The following is a 25,694-nucleotide window of genomic DNA, read 5'->3' on the forward strand; positions in this document are numbered from 1 at the left end:
TTCATCAGAGTGTCATTCTGTCTGCTTTTTATGCAGGTGTCTTGCTGACTAATTTTGAAATACAGTCCCAGGTAGGAGGTTCGTGAACATGCCTTTGAGAATTCTTTCTGCCACATTTCATTATTAAATCTCTCCACATTCTACTTTTATTGTAGTTCTTTTCCTTTCAGAAGTATTGGGATATAATTGGTTATAATGATCATAATTTTGTTTCTAATTCTTAATTCTCAAGTGAATGCTACCGTCAAATATGTCATTCACATCATCTGCACCTAAAAATTCCAATAAATAATTCAGCCCCCACAAGCTGTTTCTAGTAGGTTTAATGTCATATGATGGTGGTAAATGCAGTACTCTTGCCAACCTATAAAATTTCACTCTTTATTCATCTGTATTCAAAATTATCCAGGTTAAAATGACCTCAACCACTAACTAGTGATAACTAGAACTGAAGATTGCATCTCTGAACCTGTATGTCTTCATCTGAAACCAATGAGCCTAAGGTCAATAGAGACAGAAATACATTTGAGCTAAGGATTATTTTTAATGATTAAAAGTTGTCAATTTGAACTAAAACTAATCTTCACAGTGTATAAAAGTAGGTGGTATTCTATGGAAACCATTATTTTACCTTAATTTTTTAACTATTTAAATAAGCAAATTTAACAAATACTGTAATTATATAATTATATTAACTGTATATGATTTTCATTACACCATTCCTAGTGATATTGATGAATTTTACAGTAATCCATAAAAAGAGCAACTAAGATAATAAGCATTTTTAAAATGATAGGAATTTGCTTCAATAAGATGTCCTATAGTTGAAAAAAAGTCCTAGAAATATGACTGATTGCTTCTTTTACAGTCTTAAGTAATGGTTTAAGTAACTAGGAAGTCAGCTTGAAATTGATTTGAATATAATTTATTTAATTTCTTAAGCAGTTGTCAATTACATATGTAATGACCTTCATAGGGACATATAATACCTATGGATCTTCTCTATCAAATACTCTATATAGTAATTTATACTCATGCTTCTGATTAGAAACATAAAAATCTAAGAAAATGTATAAATAATAGTATTTTTCAAAGACTTCTTTAATTATATTTCCTATCCTTCATAACCTTCTAATATAAAAACTTATTCCAATGCCCTCAAGAAGTGAAGTCCAATGCCCTTCCCCTGTCTTCAAGACTAAGATGGACTTATGATGCTCTGTGAAACAGTGGGATGCTATAAAATGGAAATATCATGATATTTAAGACTAAGTCAGAAATGGTACAACCCAGCTCACAGCTGCTACCTAGTTCTTCTGGGATGCTTGCTCTGGGGGCAGCCAGGAGTCATAAAGAAATGTGTTTACTGCTAGACCACCATCTGGAAAGATGAGTCACACTGGAAGACAACAGCTTGACTAGCCAGCTGTGACTAGCACCAAGTGCTTGTCACAAGACTGAAGGACACCATCCAGGTGGCCAGCCCGGGCGAACCTTCCCATGACTCTGGTCCCATCTAATGCTTGACTGCAAACAGTTAGAAACCTCAAGTGGGAATAGTCCTTCTGAGGCCTTCCCAAATTTCTTGTGCCTCAAATTGTAAGCAAAATAAGACTATTTTTTGAAGTCACCATATTTGTGAGTAAAATACTTATTCAGCAATAGTTACAGGAATGAAGTAATTTCCTGAATTTATGTTTCAACAAACAACTTTTAATATGATTTTCAATTTTCTATTAAAACATAAATATGCTATTTACTCTTTCAAATTGTGTAAAAGGAGTTTATCTTCTTTAAACTATAATTATTAAAAGTAAATAAAAGTATACTATGTCTTTATCAGAAAATGATTTCTGAATAAAGACTAGTAAGAAATGTACTCCTTTTTCTTTTTTTCCTTCTGGTAGTCCCAGTGATGAAGAAAGTGCATTGCTCTGCTAGTAAATGTCAGCAATCTGGTAAACAGCATGTTGGACAAAGGCCAGGTTATCCTAAAACATTATGCTTTATTTCCTGCCATGTGGCAGGAATCCAAACTCCAGGATTTATACTTGTTGATTTCCAATAATTTATTTTTATAATTCTGTCTCCAACTTAATAATTAGGAAAGTGGTGATACACTTGCTTCAGTTTTTGACAAATCACCAAAATAACATTTAGGTTCTCCAGTCCCAACAAAAATGTTTTCTACTTTAGGCATGCGTGCTTCCCTCTTTCCTTCTTAAAAAAAAAAAAAAAAAAAAAAAAAATGGCAATTGGACTTTGATAGCAGCTAAACCAAGCTTCTGAAACACAAGATTTCCTCTTTTATTTCTATTGCCTTTCCAAACAACCTCAAGGAAGGATTAAGCTTCCTTGGCTTTATGGTCATCCTCAAAAGAAAGAAGCCAGGGTACTCTGTACCTGCATGCTTTCTAATACCCAATCAGTCATGTTCCTTCTGGTTATCTGTTTGGTAACATCTAGAGTGCAGTGGAGTATTCACCCAAGCACCAAACTGTGCATATACCTATTAATTAATCGATTAATTAAATACTGATTTTTAAGAGCCCATTAAGTAAAAGACACTTTATTGAGTATAGAGTGTTACAAAGATAAATTGTCACCACGCTTCCCTTTTGGTAGAGAAAGCAGATCAGGGCAGGGTAATTTAAAATATTGCATAATTCTATAGATGTAATATAATCAATTGTTACAGGATAATCAAGGCAAATATAGAGTGAAAGTCCAGAAGCAGACAAGCAGCAAAATTTGTCTTAAAGCAGTCTGCAGACTAAATCCAGGGTAACTAAATCTTGAATATTACAGTACAGTTGCTACAGGGCTTTCTCCTTTTATTAAGACTGGATTGCAAACTGGTTTGAATTCTTTATCCTCATTTTTGAGGAAATATATAATCTTCTTGCAATTATTTTGAAGGGAGAAAGTTAAGATGACAGGGTCTCATGGTTTTTCTCTTTTATCCAAAGATTTGCTATTCCAGCAAACCTATTTCCATCCTGTCCCCTGGAGCCAGGATGTTCTTCCAAAGGAGAATGCGTCCCAGCTGCAGTCTAATGAAATGACTTGATCCCACACAGCTGCCTCTCTCCCTCCTGGGGCCAAGAAGGAAACCAGGGCTGTGTCAGTTCTCAGGCAGGTCAAGGAGGACAACACCTCTTCAGCCTTTTCAGACTCCTTCCTCCTCCCCATCTTTAACCCATGAGTAATCTGGGTAAGACCTAAGTGTAACTCTTGCTTCTTCTGAGGATTGCCCAGACTCCCCCTCTGCCCAATGCTAATTTAGTAACCCAGTGGGTATACTGTGCACAGCCTCCTTCCTATAGTATGTTCTGAAGAAACCCTGTTGATGCATCTGGCACTTTGAATAAGGGACTCCCAGCATCCCTGCTGCTGCAGAGCCAGACATAAACTATGAAGGGAACTGAGCTTTTAGCATCCTGTCTGGTCCCTGCAAAATAGCCCTGATTTATTCTTCTGGATTGATTTCAGGGGAGAAGTCTAATGGTTCATTGTCTCCTCTATAAGGTCTGCTTTGGGCAAAACAGTCTCCCCAGACCAGCATAATACATCCCAAGCTGTGACATAATATATCCTAAACTGTGACACAATATATCCCAAGTGGTAACTACTCACAAAGTTTTCACCAGTCCAAGCAGAGTCATTTTTAAAAAGAAATTATGGAATTTAAACAATTCTATGTTTTCCCTGAGTTTTTTTAGATGAAAATATCCCGTGTATTAAGAGGAACATTTTAGATACCAGCAGGTATTTGTGATGCTTTCACATGACCAAATTAAATGTGTTCATTCTTCTGTACCATTTCTAAAGGATAAAGAATGTAAAGTTTAACTCACTATTTTTAAATAAATACATGCTTCATCCTCAGTTCAGACAAACAATTTTTGTTCAAAGGACTATTGGATTAAAGAACACCAAACCTCTTGAAATTGTACAGTTTTTTTTATTCTTATCTATTTCTATTTGGAGATGATGACCTGTCCCTCTTTAGGAGAGAGGAGAGAGATGGTGCTCTTTGTGTCTAGTTTGAAAAACCATATAATTATGAGAGACTGTCAATTTCAAGTAGAAAATAAAGGAAATGTCATAAATAATCTCAGGTTGTTGGTTGACTTAGAAATGATGAACTGAATATAAAAGTTACTATGATAAGCATTTTCACACACATTTTCTATTCTTATCTAAAGAAGTAGGCTATATTTTCATTCATAAAATGAAGAAACAAGATTTTGTGAGTTTCAAAGTTGCACTTAGGATATGGTAAAGCAGGATATGAGCTCAGAGGTTTTTAATTGCATGACCGAAGCTCTTTCCAATATTAAATGATTTTAAAATCTTTTGAAACTTAATTATAAGAAACATGTTAACAAATATCATTTTAAGTTTGGAAAATACACAAAAGATGAGACATATACTTATATTTGACTTTTGAGTTCTAATCTACCTTTTGCTAATGAGATGCAAGTCATTACTAGATTTTGCTAACTGATGACACTTGATTAAAAGATGAATGACTGAACCAAAGAGTGTACAAGAAAAACAATCTTCCTTCAAAATAACAAGCACATAAAATAGCATGTAATCAAGGTCAATATTAAGACATTTTAAAAGATTGGACAAGAAGAAGTTACATTAATCAATTGATGGACACTTGGGTTGCCACCGTTTCTTGGTTATGTGAAGAGCATTGCAATGATTATGGATGCACAGATGTCTTAGACATGCTGATTTCATTTCCTTTGAAAATAAACCGAGTTTGGAATTGTTGTATCATATGTTAGCTCTCCTTTCAATTTGTTGAAGAACTCCATAATGTTTTCCGTAATGACTGTACTAGTGTACATTTTCACTAACAGTGAGCAAGTATCCCTATTTATTCATGTTCTCACTGGCACTTGTTATCTTTATTATTTTTGATAATAGTTATTTATACTGGGATGAGGCAATATCTTGTAGCTTGATTTGCATTTCCCTGATGATTAGTGATGTTTGGCATGTTTCCATGTATCTTTGGTCATTTGTCTATCTTCTTTTGAGAAATGTCTATTTAGACTTATTGCTTAATTTTTCACATTTTTTTTTATTTTGGTGTTTGAAGTTCCTGTTATACTCTGAACATCTGCCTCCATCAGATGTATAGTTTGCAAGTATTTCCTCCTATTCTGCAGGATGTCTCTTTACTTTGTTGATTGCTTCTTTGACTCAGAAGCTTTTTAATTTTATATAATCCCATTAGTATAGTGCCCATCAATGGAGGAGTGGTTAAAAAATGTGGTATGCACACAATAGAGTATTATTCAGTCATAAATAGAGAATGAAATCCTGTCCTTTGCAACAACATTGATGAGACTTGAGATCATGGAGCTAAGTGAAATAAGCCAGGCACAGAAAGACAAGTACAGTATGATCTCATTCCTGTGTAGATACTTCTTAGAATCTGAGAGTGGAATAGTGGTTAGCAGAGGCTGGAAAGAGTGGGAATGGGAACCGAAATGTTATCCATAGGTACTAAGTTACAGTTAGGAGCAGAAAGTTTTGGTGTGCTGCTGCACTATAGATAACAATAATATGCCACACATTTCAAAAATCTAGAAGAAAGGATTAGGATAGTTTTCACCAAAAAGAAATGATAAACATTGAGGTGACAGATATGTGTAAATTAATATAGACATCATGAAATGTGTACATGTATCAAAGTATCACATAGTACCTTGTTCATATATAAAAGATATTGTTTTTTATGATTTGGTTATAACCATATATTTTTTAAAGGAATGAGTTACATTTTAGGGTTTCTAAATTTAATATAACCACAGGTTTCTGAGGTAACTAGTCCTATATCTACATTTATTGTTGTTTTTTTACAAATGCTATGATTAAGAGTGAATTGTTTAATGTCTGAAGAGGAGAGATAAAGAGAGATGATATGGGTATCATAAAACTCTGGTTCAAATAATACACTAAATGACAACAAATTCTGTGAAACAATTTGGCCACCATCTATGGAAATTCATGTGTTCTTTCTCAATCCCTTGTGCTCTACAAAAATGTATTATAATACTACTATGATGAGTTACAATTAGGGACTTGAAACAGCCCTTTTATCTTCCAGACAACCTTCAATTTCCCCATGGACTAATTACTCAATTTAATTTCACAGTTTTCACTTCTTAGTTTTGAAAGAACTGTCTAAAATTTGTATGCTATTAAACTTTACCAGAAATACTTCTTAGTGGAAAAAATAGTTGACTATAACAGAAATGTTTGCTTCTATTAAACATTGTTTAGATAATAACAAAGGATTATCATCTTTCAATACCATAGTTCTCTTTATTAAATACCCTAGCAAGGATAATCTTTAAGACAATATTAGTTATTTGATGAAGAAAATAATCAACATTTTTCATCCTAAATTGCATTACCTTTTTTCTTTATTGCAATAATTCAAACTTCAGGCTCAGATCAATAGGGAATATGAAACAAAATGTACCACACTGTCTTTACTATGAATGAGGGTGCCCATTTCTTCTTGCTTTTTTCTACTTTTCTATCATCACTTATGTGACATGATCCTTATGTAATCAAGACATGTATTGAGTTGCAGCTGTGAGGTGAATATCTCACCAATACAATGGGATCTCCTAGACTGACTTCTACACATGGCAATGTGAAGACTCTCAACAGATTTCTAGGACCATAAAGTAAGCAACAGTTAGATAGTAGTTGAAAATCTGAATAGAGCTAATTTATTTTCTTTAAAGGCAAGGGAATTTCTCTTCTATTTAATTCTATTTTCTACCCTGGAAATACATCATTAAATTTTTTACAATATATTTCAGCATTCATCTTTGAATTAATTAAAGTCTCCTGGATGAACCCACTGCTCATCAAAATTCAGTTTATTAATTAAGTGTGGTTTCTTAAAACAAATCATTGTCAGAATCTTAGCTACTTCCTTCACCTGTAAGACTCAGAATATCTGTGCAAGGGAGGGTGATGTACACTTTGGGCACTTAGAAAAAAAAAATGAAAACATTTAGAAAACTTTAGTATCTAAATACAAACAAAACAAAACAGTAATAACAACAAATTGCATCCAGTGTCTCCCAAATGAATGTACTTGATGTTTCCTAAGACCACATTTTTCTGTTTAGTTTTTACCAATAGGTTTATGTCTTTTATAAGATAAAGAATTGGAAAACTGGTCCAATGCTTTAATCAGATTCGAACTTTATAAACTATTTCTCACAGAAGTAAAGTGAACCTATATTAGAAGAAAAATAATGCTTCAGGAAAGTGGCAAACTCTCAAAAATACCAACCCTTCATTTTTGATAATATAGGTAGTGGAAGTAATAATGAATCCCTTTAACCTTGTTCTCAGAGGTAAAGTGAATTTTAACTGCATCACATTTCTTGGGCCATTTTAGCGTATTGCTGGTATATCTATCAAATGATGCTACTTTGTTCATATTTTTCAATCCCAATAATTTCTTGCCCAAGACAGTAATGTAAGTTATCTCTAGACACTTATAAAACATTCTGGAGAATTTTATAGTAATCTAATATCCCCTGTAGTGAATATGCAATTCAAAAAGAAGTTGCCACCACTAGCAGGTCCCAAAGAACAGGACCGTATTTGTCTTCCTCCTCTTTTCCTCCCCAGAATCTAAAATGGAATTGAGCCATGATGGGCTCTTAATATATTAACTGCAGGAATGAATGAATGAATCCAATGAATTTATCCTTTTAGCTTTTGGGAAACCATTATGTGAACTTGAATTTGGATTTTGAAGAGCTGTACAATATATACAGACATTGAAGAAACTTTTGCAAGTTTGTTTTTCAGCTGTTTCTATTGAACATATTTTATGTTTGTCTGAGTTCCTCTGTGTAGTTTATTTCAACTGTAGAAATTAATGACAATATTTTTTCCTACAAAATATTGTTGGCAGGCAAGTCTTGAATAAATACAGGGTTTCTGAAAGAAATGCCTTTTATGCTATGGGATTTCTTCTGTAAGGAAATACACATGGCAGAATCATACTGTGAGGATTATTTTTCTCTTTTTTCCAATAAGAAAATACATCAAAAGAAAGGAGGAATGTGAATCGGCTGCCATGTAAACTAAGTTCATTCCTTTTGGCCCATCCACTGGACCTCCAAACTTTCTGGAGGTTTATCTCTTAAGTATATTACTCTTGGAATTTCCAGACCAAATGTTTCTCCAAACAAGATAAATCAAACTGTCTAGTGTTAGGCCAAAGATATATGCTCCAAGATTACATTGAATATTTATCCCATACTGTAATCACAAATATTTCCTTTGAAACTTTCTAAAGAATATAAACAGTTGGATTACAAATGCCATAGGTAGAAGCAAAACTAAGAACCAGAGATTAAGGGAGAATTTTAGTTCTTGGAAGATAAGTTTTTGTTGTACGATTTACTTTGTCTTGCTTCTGATAACTGCATAGTTTACAATCAAGTCATGGTCAAACTCTGCTATGTGGACTGAATCCAGTATCGAGAGATTGTCCAGGTTTTCTTACTAAGTTTTTATGACATCAAATCATAGAATTAAAATGAACCATCCTCTGGAATCAGAGAATATAAGTTGAGCTCAAAATTTTATTTTACAAAAGGGGGCCATGAAGTTTAGAACAGCTTTTTAAAAAGTGGTTTATTCAAGATTGCAAAGCGGTGGAATCCTGACTTTAAAAGGAGGGAAAACAAAAAGTGCCCTAACCTGAAAGCTACTCTTCTATCATATGCTGCTTCCTTTACTCCTCATTAGGTGGCAGTGTCTCTCGTCTTTGGAATTGCAGATGTTAAAAACTGAAAATGCTCAACTTTGAGAGAAACCAAACCCATGAATAAGACAAATAAGGTAGGCAACCAAGAGCCTGCATCCCACTCACCCAAATCAGAACACTGCACAACTCGAAGATGGCACTGACAGCGGAAGGGACACACAGGTCCCAGGGGCTCCAATTCTGGAAGTTCAGGAACGTGATCTTCCGGGCCTATCCCAGAAGCCTCGTCTTCTAACATAAAGTCAAATAAGCCTCTCTGTTGAAATGGTCCAGCCCATGAAACGTGTGCAAGCAGGAGGAAGATGAGAGTCACCTTCATGATTGATCTCAGATATTTTCACAGCCTAGGAACCTAGGAAACAGATGAAAGGTTTAGGAAGAGTAAGGTCCATGAATTGTTTCTTACATAAGGTCCCCTAATAGAGTGAACATGGAGAAAGTATAAAAAATAGTATTTATTATGAAGAAGCAGAACATTAACGATGTATTTGAAGGGTGATAAGATAATTATAACTTCCCTTGCACAGCTATTTACTTATGAAGAAGAATTTGAATATGATGTAAATTTGTTTGCATCTGCTGTCTGAATCAAGATGATAGACTATACTTTTATATCATTTGCAAAATTTTCGTGATTATAAATCATGCTGGAGTTTTTGATAACTCTCTGAATACCCACCATGACATAGTTAAAATTCTTTCAATACACAAGAGAGATCACCAATTCCTGTCTCAGCTGTATCTCTGGAAACCATCATCGTCTCTCCATACTACTGTATTTATCTTGGTTTAGGCCTTCTCATCACCCCCTGAACAACTGCAGCGCTTCCTCATTTCTACCTTGAATGTTTTCTCTACCCCAGGCCATCTTCCACTCTGCTACCCCAGTCATCGTCTGAAAATCAACCTTATTAATTCCTATTGAAACGCCTTTGTTGGCTTCCTATGACTTGCCAATAATGTTTTCATCCTGTGCCATAAGGGAGGCCAACTCATAATTTGGTGCCATCTGATATTTCTAGTCACATTTCTCTTCATTTTCTCTCTCCTACAGACCCTATCTCTACCCTGGCACTCAAAGCCACTAGCCATTTACAACACCTACCTTGTAGAGAGGTGGAAAGGTTAAGTTAAATAATGGCTTCCCTTCGGTGTTCCCTGGCTCAGCCAGGCCGGATGCTCCTCTCTGCTTCTTCTGTGCTCCCAAAGCACATCACTCTTACCTCTTTTAAAGAACTTATCACATTATATTGCAATTTGTTTTGCATGCTTGGTCTGTCCCCCCCTCTCGACCATGTACTCCTTCAGGGCGTGTCTTATTATCCCTTGTTCTGTACCCAGTCTTGCACAATGTTTTGCACACAAATGACTCAGTTGACCATCAGCTTATTAACAACATAATTTATTCAATTATTTCCAAGTCACCAATCATTTTGATGTTTTAAAGTGCAATCTAGCTTTTCCTTCAAATCCCAATTTCTATAATAAAAAATTTATCAAATTGAAAGCCTTAACTTGTTCTAATAAAAATTCACATTTTAAAAATAAATCTGTTGGCTAGAATCCCAAATTGATTATTTTTAATAAGTCAATAAATATGTCTGGAAAACCTAATTGCTATATGATTTATATATTATTTACTTTTTACTATCAAATAAAGAAAAAAGTACAGTTTTGACAAATGCATACAATATTTACCCATTCATTAGACAAGCACTTATAAATATATACATCCATGTTCTTAAATGGACTGATGTGAGCTAAATAATTCAACAATAAATCTAAGTAAGTCGGAATAACAGAAAGTGTTTGATTGTATTTTTGAGGTGATGTGTTGAAAATCCCATTGAAACCCTTCTAAATATTCCCAGAACATATTGCAGATATTACCTTTAGTCTCAATATCATTATTTTGAATTGTACATATATAAGAACCCATATTAACACTTCACATTCATAATTAGAATTAAAGGCTTATTTTGATTCACATTAGCCAATGGAAACATGAAGAAAACAAACAAAGGGAAAAAAATCTTTGTATGTGTGTTCTGGAAGTTTTGCCAGATCCACTAGAGAAGAAACAAAATGTTTTGCAATTTTTTACACCTTTGCTCTTAGTTTATATTCAGTATTGGTGTATGTCTAAAGAAGTACACACAATATTGACTTATGGCTGTTCATTTTTAAAATGAAGATTATTATTCACACTACTACTCTAAATTCACTATCAGGGGTTCTCTAGAGCCCATTCCCATTCAGTTGCTGAGTTTCTCTTTAAGGGGAGACTGTTGTTTTGGTAGGACATTTGCTTGCATTGATCTGAAGGAGAAGTCCTCTATCTGTTTCACATTAAAATGCAATGTTCATGGTTTACCACAAGTTTGCTAGCCTTGCATATTTAATGTCTTACAATTTTAGAAAAAAAATGAAGAAAAGTAATTGCAGATTTAATAAATAGCAAAGAGAGTCAATGCAGATGTCACTTTGTAATTTCTTCTTCAAAGTAGAAAATGCCTGGCTGTTTCACTAACAACCCAAAAAAGGAAATGTTGAGCATTAGCTCAGAGGAACAGTATCATCATTTGTAATTGTCTACTCGTTTTAAAATGGTGCAAATTCTCTGTGCAATATTGTTTTTGATAGAAACTGAATAGAGATAGACACTTCGTAGATTCGATTACTTATTTTGACATCACTTTCATTTGATCTTGTGTGTGTGTGAATGCATTTTAACTCCAAATATCCTAGGAAAGATTAACAAGTTCAGAAACTTTATGCAAATCCCTCCATGAAATAATTTTTCTTAAGTTAGTATTAAGGTACCTGAAAACCCAACATCTTAAAACAATTTAGGTAGGCTACTGACAGTCATGATTTCTTCAATCATTCCCTTCCTTTCTTCCTTCCTTCCTTAATAAATCACTCACACACACACACACACACACACACACACACACACACACAATGGACAGCAAACAGCAATTGCCCATAGAAAGCAAGGAGGCTGTTACTGAGACTACATACTTTTAAAATTTCATTGCAACTATTTTAAGTATTCTCAAAATGTATGCAGTGCTATTATTCCACTAATGTTAGTTGTCATGGCTTATAAATACTCTATCAAAAATAATGTTTTCTGACTCCTAAAACTTGCTCAGTATGTTGAAATCTCTGTATCATTCAGATCAACATGCATGAAATGTCATTTAAACCTTTACTATGACTTCTAAAGTTAAAATTTATCTTTCAAGTGATAAGGGGAGCTATAAATGCAAATGAAAATTAGAATCCCCAGCACTGAGTGACTTCAAAGCTTCATTAATAAGTAATTTAAAAATAAATAATAAGAGTAGCATTTATCCATAAATAGGACTACTATAAAAAGCATTTGGCTTTTTTTTTTTTTTTTTTCTGTTAAAAACAGCAAGAGGAAGAAAAAACCACAGGCATTTACATCACTGGGAGCCCACTTAACCAGTGGTCATCAGGTTACCCTGTTTTAAAGTTAGAAAGAAAATTACCCACACCCTCATTTTACAGTGCATGTACCTTATAATAAAATTCCATTTGCTTTAAAATACTGACAAGGACAATTCTTTACAGTTAAGCAATTGTGCAACTGAAAAAATATCTTAGGTCTTTAACATAATAAGTATTTTCAATGTTTCTTTTAACCTCTGGTAATAATTTCTGTTCATTTCTAGGGGTTAGAGAAATATACATTAGCTCTCTACCGCTAATCACCAGAGTTCACTTCTCTGAGGTTTTAAAAGTTTGTAAAGTATACAAGAATTCAGGATGGGAATAAATCCTTAAGTGTATAACCTAACCACAAATAGTATGCTAGTTTAGAATACTTTTCTGTTAACACTTCATAAAGAGCTAAACATTTCATCAGTACAAATACAAAAACATCAATATAGATAGTCGTGGTGTTCGGTTACAGTTTTTTCATAAGCATCTTTGCAAGAACAGAAGAGAAAGAAGTAAAACAATGCATTCAACCATTTTACCAAATATTTAACTTCTGTTTTCAAGCAATACTTATTTAAAATGTTGCATAAGATTATTAAAAGTTTAGCATGATTTTTTTTTCTTTTCTTTTCTCACCAAATATTTCCTTTTGCTCTCGACTTGACTGAAGTTTTATTAGTCTGTAGCAGAGTTCAGGACAATTATTGAAAAGCGTACCTTTTAATCCGGGTATTTGCCACAGGAGCCCTCAAAGCTGAGATGCAATTACACTAAATATTCAGCCCAAGCAAAAGAGTTTGCAGGTGTGGAAAGGAGGAGGGGGTAGGTGCTGCTCAGTGACTGTCACTAGGTTGAAAACCTCCTGCTTCTACTCCATAGCACAGTTAAAAAATAAGGTTTCCCTCAATGAACACAATCCGGCTGACACCCACATTAGATCATATGGTAATGATATGTCTCTTGTATTGTAGCCAGAAACTTTATCGGTCTTTTTTCCTCCGTATTTGCTTTATTCTTTTTGCATCTGCTGAAGATTCTAAACGGCTTTTGTAGTATAGTAGAGCAACTTGACTTGAAATTTGTCTTATTGTTGATTCTTTCCCTAAAATACTGCAACTAAAGGGCTTGTTTCCCCACCCCCAACACCATCCCCCTCTGCAAACTTTTTAGCTTTGTTTATCAAAAACATTCTTTATACTTCCAAAATGACAATTTTTCTTGCTTTAAGATGCATAAGTCTGGAAAATGGAATGAAATTAACTCAGTAGTTGTTTTAAATGTGGTCTACAAAAATAACTGAGTAGCCTTATTCAGAACTCCTCATTCAGATTTTTACTTCCCAGGGTTTGTGCAAATTCAAGTACTATGCTATGGAGCATTCTATGTATTTTCTACTGTATCCTGGAAGAGAGCCAGGGATTTATATGAAAAGTATGTTGTTTATTATTTTCATTACTCACAATTTAAAAATTGTTTTGTTTTCTGCCTGTTGTTGGTATCATTTTTTAAATAAAACACAAAGAAACTAGAAAGTGGTTACAATATAGTTTGGTCCACTTATGAAAAATTTACTTTTCTTAGGCTATATTTTTATGTAATCCAGAATTTTGAAAAGGCAATAGATTCTATGACTCTTTCCAAATTTCAGTAAGTGGAAAAAAAGAAAGTGCAAATACAAGGAAAGATATTTATTTAGCCACTGGAAAGATTTTTTTTTTTTTTTTTTTTAACTCCCTTGCTGGATGCTGTGAGTTGTTTCTGTGTAAGTCTCTATGTTTTGTTTTGACTTGTGTCTTTATGCTCTGGCCCCTAGGCTGTTACCAGGTGGAAACTTAAAATCAACATCTGTGAAACATGAGAGGATCCCCCTCCCAATCTTCCCCTCCTTCCCTCCCTCATGTAGCCATCTAAGTATATATTTCTACAGTAAATATTCTTTTGCCCTGATGAAACTTGAAGGAATTAAATTCTTTAATGGGTTTTCAAAGGAAGGGGGCGGGTGTGACTCCATTGCATTTTGGCTTTTTCCCAAGCACAGCCTCCCAGATTTTAACCCCCACTCCCTCTATCCTTGATATCTCAAAATCACATGCCCAGTTATTCTGGTAGTTTAGAAAAAGGCAAGTAGAATTTTTTTTTTCCTTTGACATTCATCTGAACACCCTACGCCCCTTACCTGGAATTAATTACTTTTCTTCTTCTGAGTTCTCCTTGCATGGAATTTATATCTTTTTGATGATATACAGTTGCTTCTTCCTCCTATTCTCATTATTTATGGACATGTCTTACTCCTAGGGAGGAAGTAGGTCATGTTCATATTTCTAAAGTCCCTGCACTCAACAGTCATATAATATAGTGAATTATCAAGAAATACTTGATGAGTTACCAAGGACAGTCAAATATTGGCTGTGGACCATACCATGATTATTGTCTGGCTCAATCCTTGATTTGCTCCTTATCAAAACCCAGCCCTACTAACATGAATGATGATGAATTATGATAGTACTTGTATCTAATAAAAAAGAGAGGAAAAAAAAGTAAAGTAGAGGTAGAGGGGTAGTAAATAAAAAGTAGGAGAGGAACAGGCATAGAAGAGAAGAAGACATTACCTTGAGGTACAGATCATTTTACTTTTATAAAAATAGAACAATTTCAGTAAAGGCTCACATTTTGTTTTTTCCTGTGATGGTGTGAATTCAGTGAACTTAATTTCTCTGACCTTCAAAGCCACATTATGAGTTTGATAGGATTTTGTAGATAAAGCAAAAGTGTACATTGATGATTTTTTAATTTCTTTGCCTGGTTTAAAAGTAGTACGTGACTAGGCATGGTGCCTTATTCCTATGGTCGCAGAGGCTCAGGAGACTGAGGCAGGAGGATCAAGAATTCAAAGCCAGCCTCAGCAACTTAGTGAGGCCCTAAGCAACTGATTGTGACTCTGTCTCAAAAAAAAAAAAAAAGAAAAGGAAAAAGGGCTGGGGATGTTGCTCAGTGGTTAAGAACCCCTGAGTTCAATCTCTGGTACCAAAAATAAATAAATAAATAGATGAATAAATAAATAAATAAATAAATAAATAAAATCCAGGTCTTTTGCAATCTAACATAATTGGAACTGTTTTGAGGCTAGAAGCAAGACATGTGTAGAAATTGCTTGGGCTCATTCTGGTTTGGAATGACTGAAGGCTGGGTTCTCTGAAACTTTGCTCAATATATATATACACACATATATATGAAGTATTTCAATATTTTAATTCAGGGCATATAGCACATCTGCTAAAACACTTCAACTCACTTCAACTGTGATTTCTACTGACAGTCCACTAGCTAACGGGATAACTGTATTATGCATGCTGTCAAAGTTCATTTCAAGGCTAGTCACTCCTTCTCACTGACATCTCAAGCAAGTGACTTCAATTGTACCTACACATTAAAGTAGTAAAGAATGCCAGAGCCTAGAAAGACCTCCTTCTGACACCCTTTTATTTTCTAAGAGATCTGGAAGCAAGTGATTATCTCCACAAACCTGATGTGATGTGACCCGTCTATTCTTGGATTGATGCTTCAAAGTTAAGTCAGGGGTAGGGGTGGATTATGTGGTTGTGTGTTTTGCCACCCTAGATAGATTTCTCACTCCACCAAAGAAAGACGGCTAGGGTGGAATTTAGAGCAGTCTTGAATGTAGGATAGCTTGAAACAAAACCTAGTGTAGGACACTTTTACTTTAATTTCCTTCCCCTGCCTCTATGTCCCCAATCTATCACTGTGGTGTTGTGTCCTTACATAAATTTCTCTGTTCCACAGTTTTTTGTTGTTGTTCTTGTTGTTGTTGTTTTTGTCCCAGGGTTGAAACCAGAAGTGCTTTACCACAGAGCCACATTCCCAGTCCTTTTTAATATTTTATTTGGGACAGGGTCTTCCCGAGGTGCTTAGGGCCTCTGGAAATTGCTCAGGCTGCCTTTGAATTCTAGATCTTCCTGCCTCAGCCTCCTGAGCCTCTGGGATTAAAGGTATGTACCACTCTGCCTGGCTCCACAGGCTTTTGGCCCATAAATTATGGGTAGCCCTAGGACTGTCTTCTTCATGGGTTTGGATGAAGTTTAAAGGTTAATCCATAAAGCATTTAGAGCTGTGCCTGATGCGTGTCCAACAACATATATACCTTTGTTGTTGTTTCTGCTATTCTTGCTCTTATGAATGGTAGTGTTACACACCTTGCCTTGCACATTCCCATACAAAAATCAGACTGCCCCCAGTTATTGTTCTGTCAACAACCTAAGAAATCATCTAATACATATTATAGTCAGAAGAATGAAAATGTTACAGTTTGATGAATCTGGGTTTCAGCCTCTACTTTTTATTGTTAAATAATGTGCTTTCTGTATGACAACATTTTATAAAGCTGTGTGCTGCTGAAATCCATTGGTGGACTTTACAAGGAACCAGAGACTCCAGTTTAAGAATCGCTATGCTAAACAATGATATAGAAACAGGGATAGGGACTGGGTCAGAATAAATAACAAATTAAGATAAGGAAAAGGTACAGAGATATAAACTTTTCTCTGCAAGGAAATAATCAATAGCTTAATTCTCCAACTCTTTTCTTGAATGCTCAGGAACATCTTTTTCAGTTGCAATCAAGAGAAAAATTATTTTACTGTAATATTGATTAATCAATTTGCACTTTGCTCAGTAGACCAACATTTATGGGCTCTGTAGCTTAAGGCACATATCTCTCTGTTAAAAACAAGGCAATTTTTCAGTAACTTATCCATCAACCAGTCAGAAAATATTGACTGAGGAACCACTATGGGAAATAGCATTAATATTAGGCCCTATACAAGATACTAAGAAACACAAAGTAAAGTGTGAAAGGAGTGACTTCAAAGAATTTACAATGCAGGAGGAGATAGAGCATAAACTATGTATTTATGTAATAACATGTTACAATTAGCATTCCAGAGAAGTTATAATGTATGATTCCAGGCCAAAGTAAAGTATGATGTAATTAACAATAATTGTCTTAGCAAGTGAGAGGAGGAATGAGGGAGAGATCACTTTACACTGGACTGTTTAAGTAAGTGTTTATGGAGAGTAGGGTTTAACTTCAGCGGGATCCTGAGGGATAAGAAGAATGTGCATGGAATGAAAGGAGAGAAATGGCTTCTTAGACTGGCAAAACTGTACTAACAAAATCTTGGAAACACAACAGCAAAAGACAAGTAAATCCATGTGGCTGAAGTAGATGCTTTCTTTCAAAGGAACCATGAGCTCCTTTATCACTCTCAAATTTTCAGACACTCCCAGGTTGTAGGACATATTCAAGTCACACAGTGAATGAACGTTCAGTGTTTATGGAAATGAGAAAATAAATGAGTATAGAGTCTCACTGGGGAAGGACTTGAAAATCTCCAATGGGACACTCATCCAACTATTCACTCATTTGCTCAGCAAATATTTATTTGGTGATTAAAATATACCAGTTACTGTGCTAGAAGCTGGATATTATCAAAGGTCCTTGAATGAGGTAACGACATGATAAACTCATTTATTTTAGCAAATCAAATTCTATACCTATGTTCATAGTAGTGAAATGTGAGTCAAGGAAACTAGTAGGGTGGTTATTGCTTTAGTATCAGTGCATTAATATCTTAATAACAAGATGAGCAGGGCAGAAATAGGGACACTACTCAAGCAATTGATGTGATATATTAATGATGTGTTTGGAGTACCTATCCTGTGCCAGGCACTGTGGTATGTTCTTTAAATGCATTACCTCGACTAAGACTCATGATAAACCTACCGGTTTGATGACATCATAATAAATTTTCATAATCAATTTTAAAAGCACAGAGTTAAAATGTGAGGAAGCTGTACACTCCAGCTGTTCTCTGTACCACTTCAACAAAGTGCTTCTGTCATGTAAGTGATGGCCAGGAAAGAGTTGAATGCTTTGCCTGCATCTTTATCTCCAAGGAGAACATTATGAGGAAAAGAACCACAACGTAACTGAATTGACTACAACTCTCAATGCGTGCAGTGATTAGAAGAGATGAACCATTCTATGAGTTCAACTCTTAACATTCTAAACTAATATGTAGTGTTGATAGTGACCCTACTGCAATTGGGAAATCATGCAGTCTGAATTGTAGAATGAAAGAAGAAAGAAAGGATTGATGTTGACTCCTCCCAAGTTTCTCCCATTGAGTGGGAAGAAAGGTGACATGTCACAGATAAGACCACCTTTGGAACTGTGTATTGCAAGTGGGTGGAAACTACAGAAAAGAAAGATAAAAGCCAGATACTACCTGGAGGCTCCTTCCTGGGCCCTGCTCCTGCCTGTTGGCATCTTAGTAGATTTATGCAGCTGGAAACAAGGGCCACTAACATAAACCTGAAAAAGTAGGCTTCTGTGGCACTGTTATATGTCTTTTGCAAACAACAAAAAAATGTCCTGTGTAAAGACAAAAGCCAAGGCTTAGTAGAAGTCAAGAAAGAGAAGAATAATGTGCAATACATGAATTAGGGAAAGCAGAGAACACCCAGTGTTTTTCATTTCCTTCATTGAAGATGTTTCCTTGTTACCAGTTTTCAGAGAGGCAGCAGTGTGAGAGCCAAGCACACAGACCCTGAGGCCAGATTGCTTAGGTTTGACTCTGAGCTCTGCCTCTGGTAATCTGTGTGATCTGAAAGAGTTTCTCCTTAGTGATAGAAGCTATCTCACATGAAGATAAAATGTCTAGAACAGAACCCATCATAAAGGATGAACTCTGTAAGTTTGTGTCAAGTATTTCAGATTTCAGAAAGGACAGGATTTTCAGAGATTTTTCTTCTTCTTCTTGCCTTTTATACATACTTTGGCCTGAAAGCTATGTTCTGTTTGGTTTGGAGCATTCAGATGCAGGTCATGTCTGCACAGTGTGTTTACTGCAGGGCACCTATTCGGTCTGTAAATATTCTCTTTCAATTTGCCCTGTATCCTAGGAAAAGTAAATGCTGCACCACAGAGTACAACCTTCCAGAATTCAAGTAAATCAAAAGAATGAAAAGTTTCATTCTAATGTCAGTACTGTAAAACAATGACTTCGTTTAGGAACCTTTACTGAGATATTTGCGGCCCCTGGAGAAAGATTTGATCTGATTCAAGTTGTCCCTTCCCTGATAATAGTTCATCCCTTGTAATTTGCCTTGTTGTGATTATTTTTTTAGCAATTCATGAGATGAGCTTTTTGATGCAGGTATATATTAACATTACAACAAAGTGAAATGCTCTCCACTCTAATCATTTGAGTGCTTTTATTTTGGGAAATGATCCTCTATCTCGAATGAATTCACTTCAAATACCTGAGGAACTATTAACCTTTAGAAAATAATTTATGTGCCCAGTTTGCACAGAATGATGTCAAAGCTTATCATTTATAAAGACATTAAATCACCAGCGTACTTTATAATTAGGAGCCCATGGGGAAAACAAAAGAAAATTGGGGCATGATCACATTTGGTGTTTCAGTTTTAAATCTCTTTGGAGCTTTCTTCATCAAAAGATTGGCTTCTCATGAAACGTCTTCATTCCCGGAGGCCCATTTCAGGAACTCCCCCAGCATTACTCATGGTCCAAGACAATACAAAATCCAACCATAAGCAGAGTGCTTAATTCCTCCCAGCAGCCAAGAACCATAGAAGTTCCTGCTATCAAAACATTCTCTAAATAGGTGATTTGTTTACCCTCTGAACGATAAGAACATTATGTGCTTGTTTAACAGAGGAAAACCACATAGGGAAAGCTGCTCAGGGATTAGAGGAAGTACTGTGGAGATTTTTTTGTTGTTCTTTTTTAATTCCACCTAGTTGCAAATCTTTACTATTGCCAGCTAGCTGTTAAAATGTGAGTGCACCAACATTGACAAGTGATACATCGCAATACGTTAAGAAGTAATTAATAAATCCTTTACAAATCTGGTAGTTTCAAAGTTTTTCTTTGTTTTAAATTTTGTATCTTTTTTATTGTGCTAAAAATATACATAACATTAATTTTACTTTTTCACATTTTAGGTACTCCTATTATTGGGATTAAGTACAGGTACAATGTCATACCCACATCATCATGATATATTTCCAGAACTTTTCCATCATTCCAAATAGAAACTCTGTACCAATTAAACAATTCGGTATTTGCTTCTCTCCCCAATACCTTGTAACCTCTCTTCTGTCTGTCTACCTAAATTTGCCTATTTCAGTAATCATAACATGTTTTTAATCTAGGAGGAAAATAAGCTTTTTCTTTTCTTTCTTTTTTAAAATTTTTTTTAGATGTTGATGGACTTTATTTTATTCATTTATTTATATGTGGTGCTGAGAAAGGAACCCAGTGCCTCACAGAGGCCAGGCAAGTGCTCCACCCCTGAGCCACAACCCCAGTCCCTCTTTTTTGTTTGTTTGTTTGTTAGATTTTCTTTTTGAAATTACATGTGAGGAGTGTGCAATTTGAAGAAAGCATCAAAGGCAAGGAAGGAGCCAGCACCACAAGACTTCTAGAGGAAGGACATATAGGAACACAGTTCTGAGTTCAGTCAATACATTTTGACAGGTGGGGCTGGGAGCTTGCTGTGAATATGTAAAAGGAAAAAATTTGAAATGCTTAACATTCTTTATTAAAATAAATACAAAAAAGAAATGCAACAATTACAATGTACAGATTTTCTGTAGAAAACAATTCATTAGGGATGCTTTAATGTCACCAAATGTTTGTTTACAACATATTCACTATAGATAAATCGGAAGACCAGCTGATGTGTTTGGAATTAGCATCTTTAATAGTAAGTACATAATTTAAGCTTTCTACTCAGTACTGAAAATAGGGCTTCCTTAACATATCTGTCTTTTCATAGCAAATCTGTGACACAGAAGAAGGACATATTTCATGATTATAAAATATTGCTAAACTTACTTGGCAAATAAAAATTGTAATTTTGGTCTTAATAGAAATATCTCCTATACAAACTAGCTATTTTATAAATACTAAAAGTTTATTAATATCTTCTTCAAAGAATAGCATCAGTAAAGTTTTCCTAAAATTTAAAAGTTGAATACATGGAAACTAAAACAACTTGAATGTTTAATTCTAAAAATCAAGACTCTTAAATGCTTAATGCTAAAAAACAGAAATAATTTTGACACTGTGCACAAATTTTTAGAAAAAAAGTCAATGGCAGACTAAAATCACCTACACTTCCTTATTGCACCTCCACTTCTATTTCCACGCTCCATGGCTTTTCCAAGCTGCCTCTTTTCCCCATACCTAGGTGATTCTTAAAATTCAGTCACTTGATTACCATATTTATAACTTTTTATTACCATGATTATTGTTCTAAATAAAATGTCTGTGAAATCTCATTACCATGTAATGGTTATATTTTCTGTTACACATTAGACAAGTACATAAGACTAAACATCTGCATACTACCTACAATGACATTGCTTATTATCAATGGTATTTAACTTAATGTTGGTGATGATTAGACCATAACAGGTTTCAGGCATTCAGACACATGGAGTTTTTTCATCTGATAACCCTTTCGTTTTTTGGGATCAGAGACATATCCCCAGTTCTCTACCCTTTGAGGTCATGCAAATGTGTTTTAGCTACATTAATCTTGCGTCTGTCTTGTGTGTTGAGCCTATTCTCTATTTTCTATGATCTCAAACAATTTTTGTGGTTAAAATCAACTCCAACAACAGAATCCAGACCAACCCTATTGGACTTGATCTATAAATCCCACATTAGGTCTTTCCTGATAGATCCCTTTACCCAGCATCTTTTCCCATTGTTAGAATGCCCACTTTAATTTTTCCTTGACACTTTGGACTCCTGCATGTATGCACAGAGATGTCAAGTTCAACAGAAAGCAGACCTTGAGACAAAGTCTTCCTGCAGGAGGTTTACTGGAAGAAACTTTCATCTTTTCTACTTTCTTTGGATTTAAGTGAGCTTATGTGATTCCCTTTCATCTTATGTCTTTAGAATATATATGTTTTTAAATGTAGTAGTTAACTTAGATTAGCTAGTGTATATTTTACTTGTTGTTGTCATTTCTTTAATTTCTCTATATGCTGTAATCACACAATAACTTGTTATTATTGAAGCATTATATTTTAGACCAAATGAGATTAAGTAAAATAATATATTTTTATTATAACTTCATATCTTTTTATCTGATGATCTTCTTTCCTTTATGTAAGTCCATTATTTTTGTTGTTTTCTTCTTGACCAAAAAAAAAAAAAAATTCAGTATTTTTTGTATGCAGTTATACGGTCCATAAATTTCTTGTGTTTTCGTTTGTCTGGAAAAGTATTTTTTTTATCAACTTCAAAGGATAATTTTGCTGGATATAGAATTCTGAACTGGTTTTTTAAATCTTTTTCTTTAAAAAACAAACTCTTTAATTATTCATTCCACTTCCTTCTTCCTTGCATGATCTGTGGCAAGAAGTTCACTGTGTTCTTGTTCCTCTACAAGTAGAATACAATTTACCCCTGGGTTTCTTTAAAACAATTTTTTTCTGGTTCTTTGTGGGGGGAGAGAGGAATTTTAAAGTTGAATATTGTTATGGGGTGCAACTTAAGAACAGGCCGATCACCAGTGAGAAGTCCAAATTTGAGAGTCTTTATTGAGCTGGCCAGCTGACTGTTTCACACAATGCCCCCAAAAATGGCTATTGGGAGAACAGCCCTGACTACAGGGTTGTAGGGGTTTTTATACCAAAAAATCACATCAATCATAAGTGTCTGTTGCTATGATTCAAAATTACAAACTAACATCATGAGATCTTCGACAGAGGGGGATGTGGGTCAAACTGACCCTTACCTAGGTACAAACTAAAGAATGGTTGCTAACATCCACACAATTACCGTTTGCATGGTACATTGGTTACTACATAGGAGTTGCCATTGTATATTATTAAACATGTCACACTAAGTAACTGATTATGGGCACAGAGGCGGGGTGTTCCCATGGGAGAAACTTATTTTCTACATAACATGGAGTCTCAGAGCAAAATGGAGTCTGTTTAGTCATTTCCCTTACAGTCTGGCCTATAACATTCTCATGGAGCCAGATCTGTCAGTCCATCACAAATATGATATGCCTAGACTTTGTTTTTGTTTTGGTATCTCTCTTGCCTTGAGTTCTCTGAGTTTTCTGCAACTATGGATTTGTGTCTACCATTAGTTTCAGAAGATTCTCAACTCTTGCTACTTCAAATATTTCATCTTCTGGTATTCCAATCATGTGTATTTTTATACCTTTTAATATTATTCCAAAGTTTTTGAGTTTTATGTTGCTTTTTCCCCAGCCATTCCTTTTTTTCTCTTTGAATTTCAGTTTGGGGGATTCCTATGGATATATCTTCAAATTCACTAAGTCTTCCTTCAGATGTGTCTCATCTTCTAATGAACATGCCATAGACATTCTACATTTTTTAAGGTGTTTATGATTTCTAGAATATCTGCTGGATTTTATCTCAGTTTCCATCTTTGCTTTCATTACCGAACTGTGTTTACATGTCTTCTTCATTTTCCATGATAGCACATAGCATAGTATCACAGCATTTTAAAAAAATCTCCGACATCTAGGTTTTATCAGAGTCCACTTCTGATGCTTACCTTGTCTCTCTAAGCTATTTATTTCTTGCTCTTGGCATACCTTGTCACTTATTGTTAAAAACTAGGCATGTTTTATTGAGGGGTGGAACTAAGGCGAATGAAATTTCAGTGTGAGGATTTATGCTAATTTGCTTAGGAATTGGACTGTGTCCATATTTGATTTGGCTTTAGGTGAAAAATGTCTTCAAATTCCTCTAATGTTCTTGTTTTCTCTCCCCGTTCAGCTCAGGGCATCCTAAATACCCTTTTCTCTAAAGAAGGGTGTCTCAGCTCTTACAACTATAATTCCCTGTTATTATGCTGGAGCCCTATTGTGTGATAAGGAATGGGGACGAGAAACCACTCTGTAAACTTATGATTACATCTTACTCTTTGAGTGGGCCCATCTATTTGAGCTGTGACCTTCTCAGCTGTGTCTCCCTGGGTATGGCTTCCCCTCTGCTTTTGTAAAACAGGAAGCTCAGAGGATCTAAAGTAGCAGAAATCATTTCCCTCAGCCAGAACAGGATAAGTAAAGTCCTTCCCCCTAAGAGTGCTGTTTGTTACAGAGAAGACACAGGGCATAGTATGCAATTATTCCCTTTCCTCTACCCATTCCAGAACCATGAGGGCAACTTTCTAGTAGCTTCAACAAAATAATTCGGTGCAGTAGAACCCTGGAGTTTTTCACTTGTGTTCAGCTCCCAGCAATTCTTAAAAATTACTAGGTAAGGTCTCTTCCCTCTTATGGCTACAGTGACATCTGATTCAGTTAAGTGGATTCCAGCTAAGACTCTGAAATCACCTGTCTGAACAAATATCATGGTAGTATTGTTTTTCCCTGAAACCTGAATTTTCTTATGAGTCAAAGAAAATTGACTGATATTCAGTTCATTAAACATTTCCTTGATAAGTGGTTCTGAGCATCTTTCATAAACCTGCTGGCCATTCCCATTTCTTCTTTGGAGAAATATCTCCTCAAGTTCTTGGCCTATTTTTTTTTTTACAGGGTTATTTGATCTTTACTACTGAGCTGAAGAATTATTTATATGACTTATAAATTTGTATAATTTGTATTTATATAATTTGGGTATTAACCCTTTATCACATGTATGGTTTGCAAATATTTTCTCCCACTGTTGCCTTTTCATTCTTATTTTCTTTGCTATAAAGAAGCTTTTTAGTTTTATGTATTTCCACCTATCTATTTTTGCTTTTGTTCCTGTGTTTTTGATGTCAAATACAAGAAATCATTGTCAAAACCAAGTGTGGCAGCTTTCCCTCTTTATTTTATTCTAGGAGTTTTACAATTTCAGGACTAACAATTAATTTATCCAAATTTGACTTGATTTTCCTGTACTGTGTAAGGATCCAATGTTGTTTTGTCCATGTAAATATCCAATTTTTCTAATGTCATTTGTTGAAGATTCTTTTTCCTGCTTGTGTTTCCTTGACATTTTTATCAAAGATAATGTCACCATATATTCGCAGGCTTATTTCTGTACTCACTATTCTTTTGCATTGGTTATATGTCTTCCTGGAAATTAAACATTATAGTACTGGAATAAGTGTCTTTTTAATGTATTTTGAAATCAGGAAGTATGATAACACCAATATTTCTCTTCTTTTTCACACTTTAGCTACCAGGGGTCCCTTGTGGATCCATGTGGATTTTAGTATGTTTTCTATTTTTTGTAAAATATGCCATTGGAATTTTGATAGAGAGTGTACTGAATCTATACATCA

General features: G+C 34.9%; 1 protein-coding gene across 3 annotated transcripts in view; it reads right to left on the minus strand.

Moving 5' to 3' along the window:
• Dcn (decorin) overlaps positions 1-13,293 on the minus strand; it is a 34,480-nt gene extending 21,187 nt beyond the window's left edge. Inside the window, exons 1-2 of one of the 3 annotated variants that reach the window (XM_047549129.1) lie at positions 13,028-13,293; positions 8,942-9,188 (exon numbers count right to left, since the gene is read on the minus strand). In XM_047549129.1, coding sequence (XP_047405085.1) covers positions 8,942-9,155 — 214 coding nt within the window. In that variant the 5' untranslated portion in view covers positions 9,156-9,188; positions 13,028-13,293. Of the gene's footprint in view, positions 1-8,941; positions 9,189-9,515; positions 9,539-9,941; positions 10,098-13,027 lie in introns of those variants that run through there. The other 2 variants (XM_047549130.1, XM_047549131.1) reach the window with 2 other exon arrangements.
• Between the last annotated feature and the right edge of the window lie 12,401 nt (positions 13,294-25,694).

Source organism: Sciurus carolinensis, chromosome 4 (assembly GCF_902686445.1).
Source record: "Sciurus carolinensis chromosome 4, mSciCar1.2, whole genome shotgun sequence".
Taxonomy (NCBI): domain Eukaryota; kingdom Metazoa; phylum Chordata; class Mammalia; order Rodentia; family Sciuridae; genus Sciurus; species Sciurus carolinensis.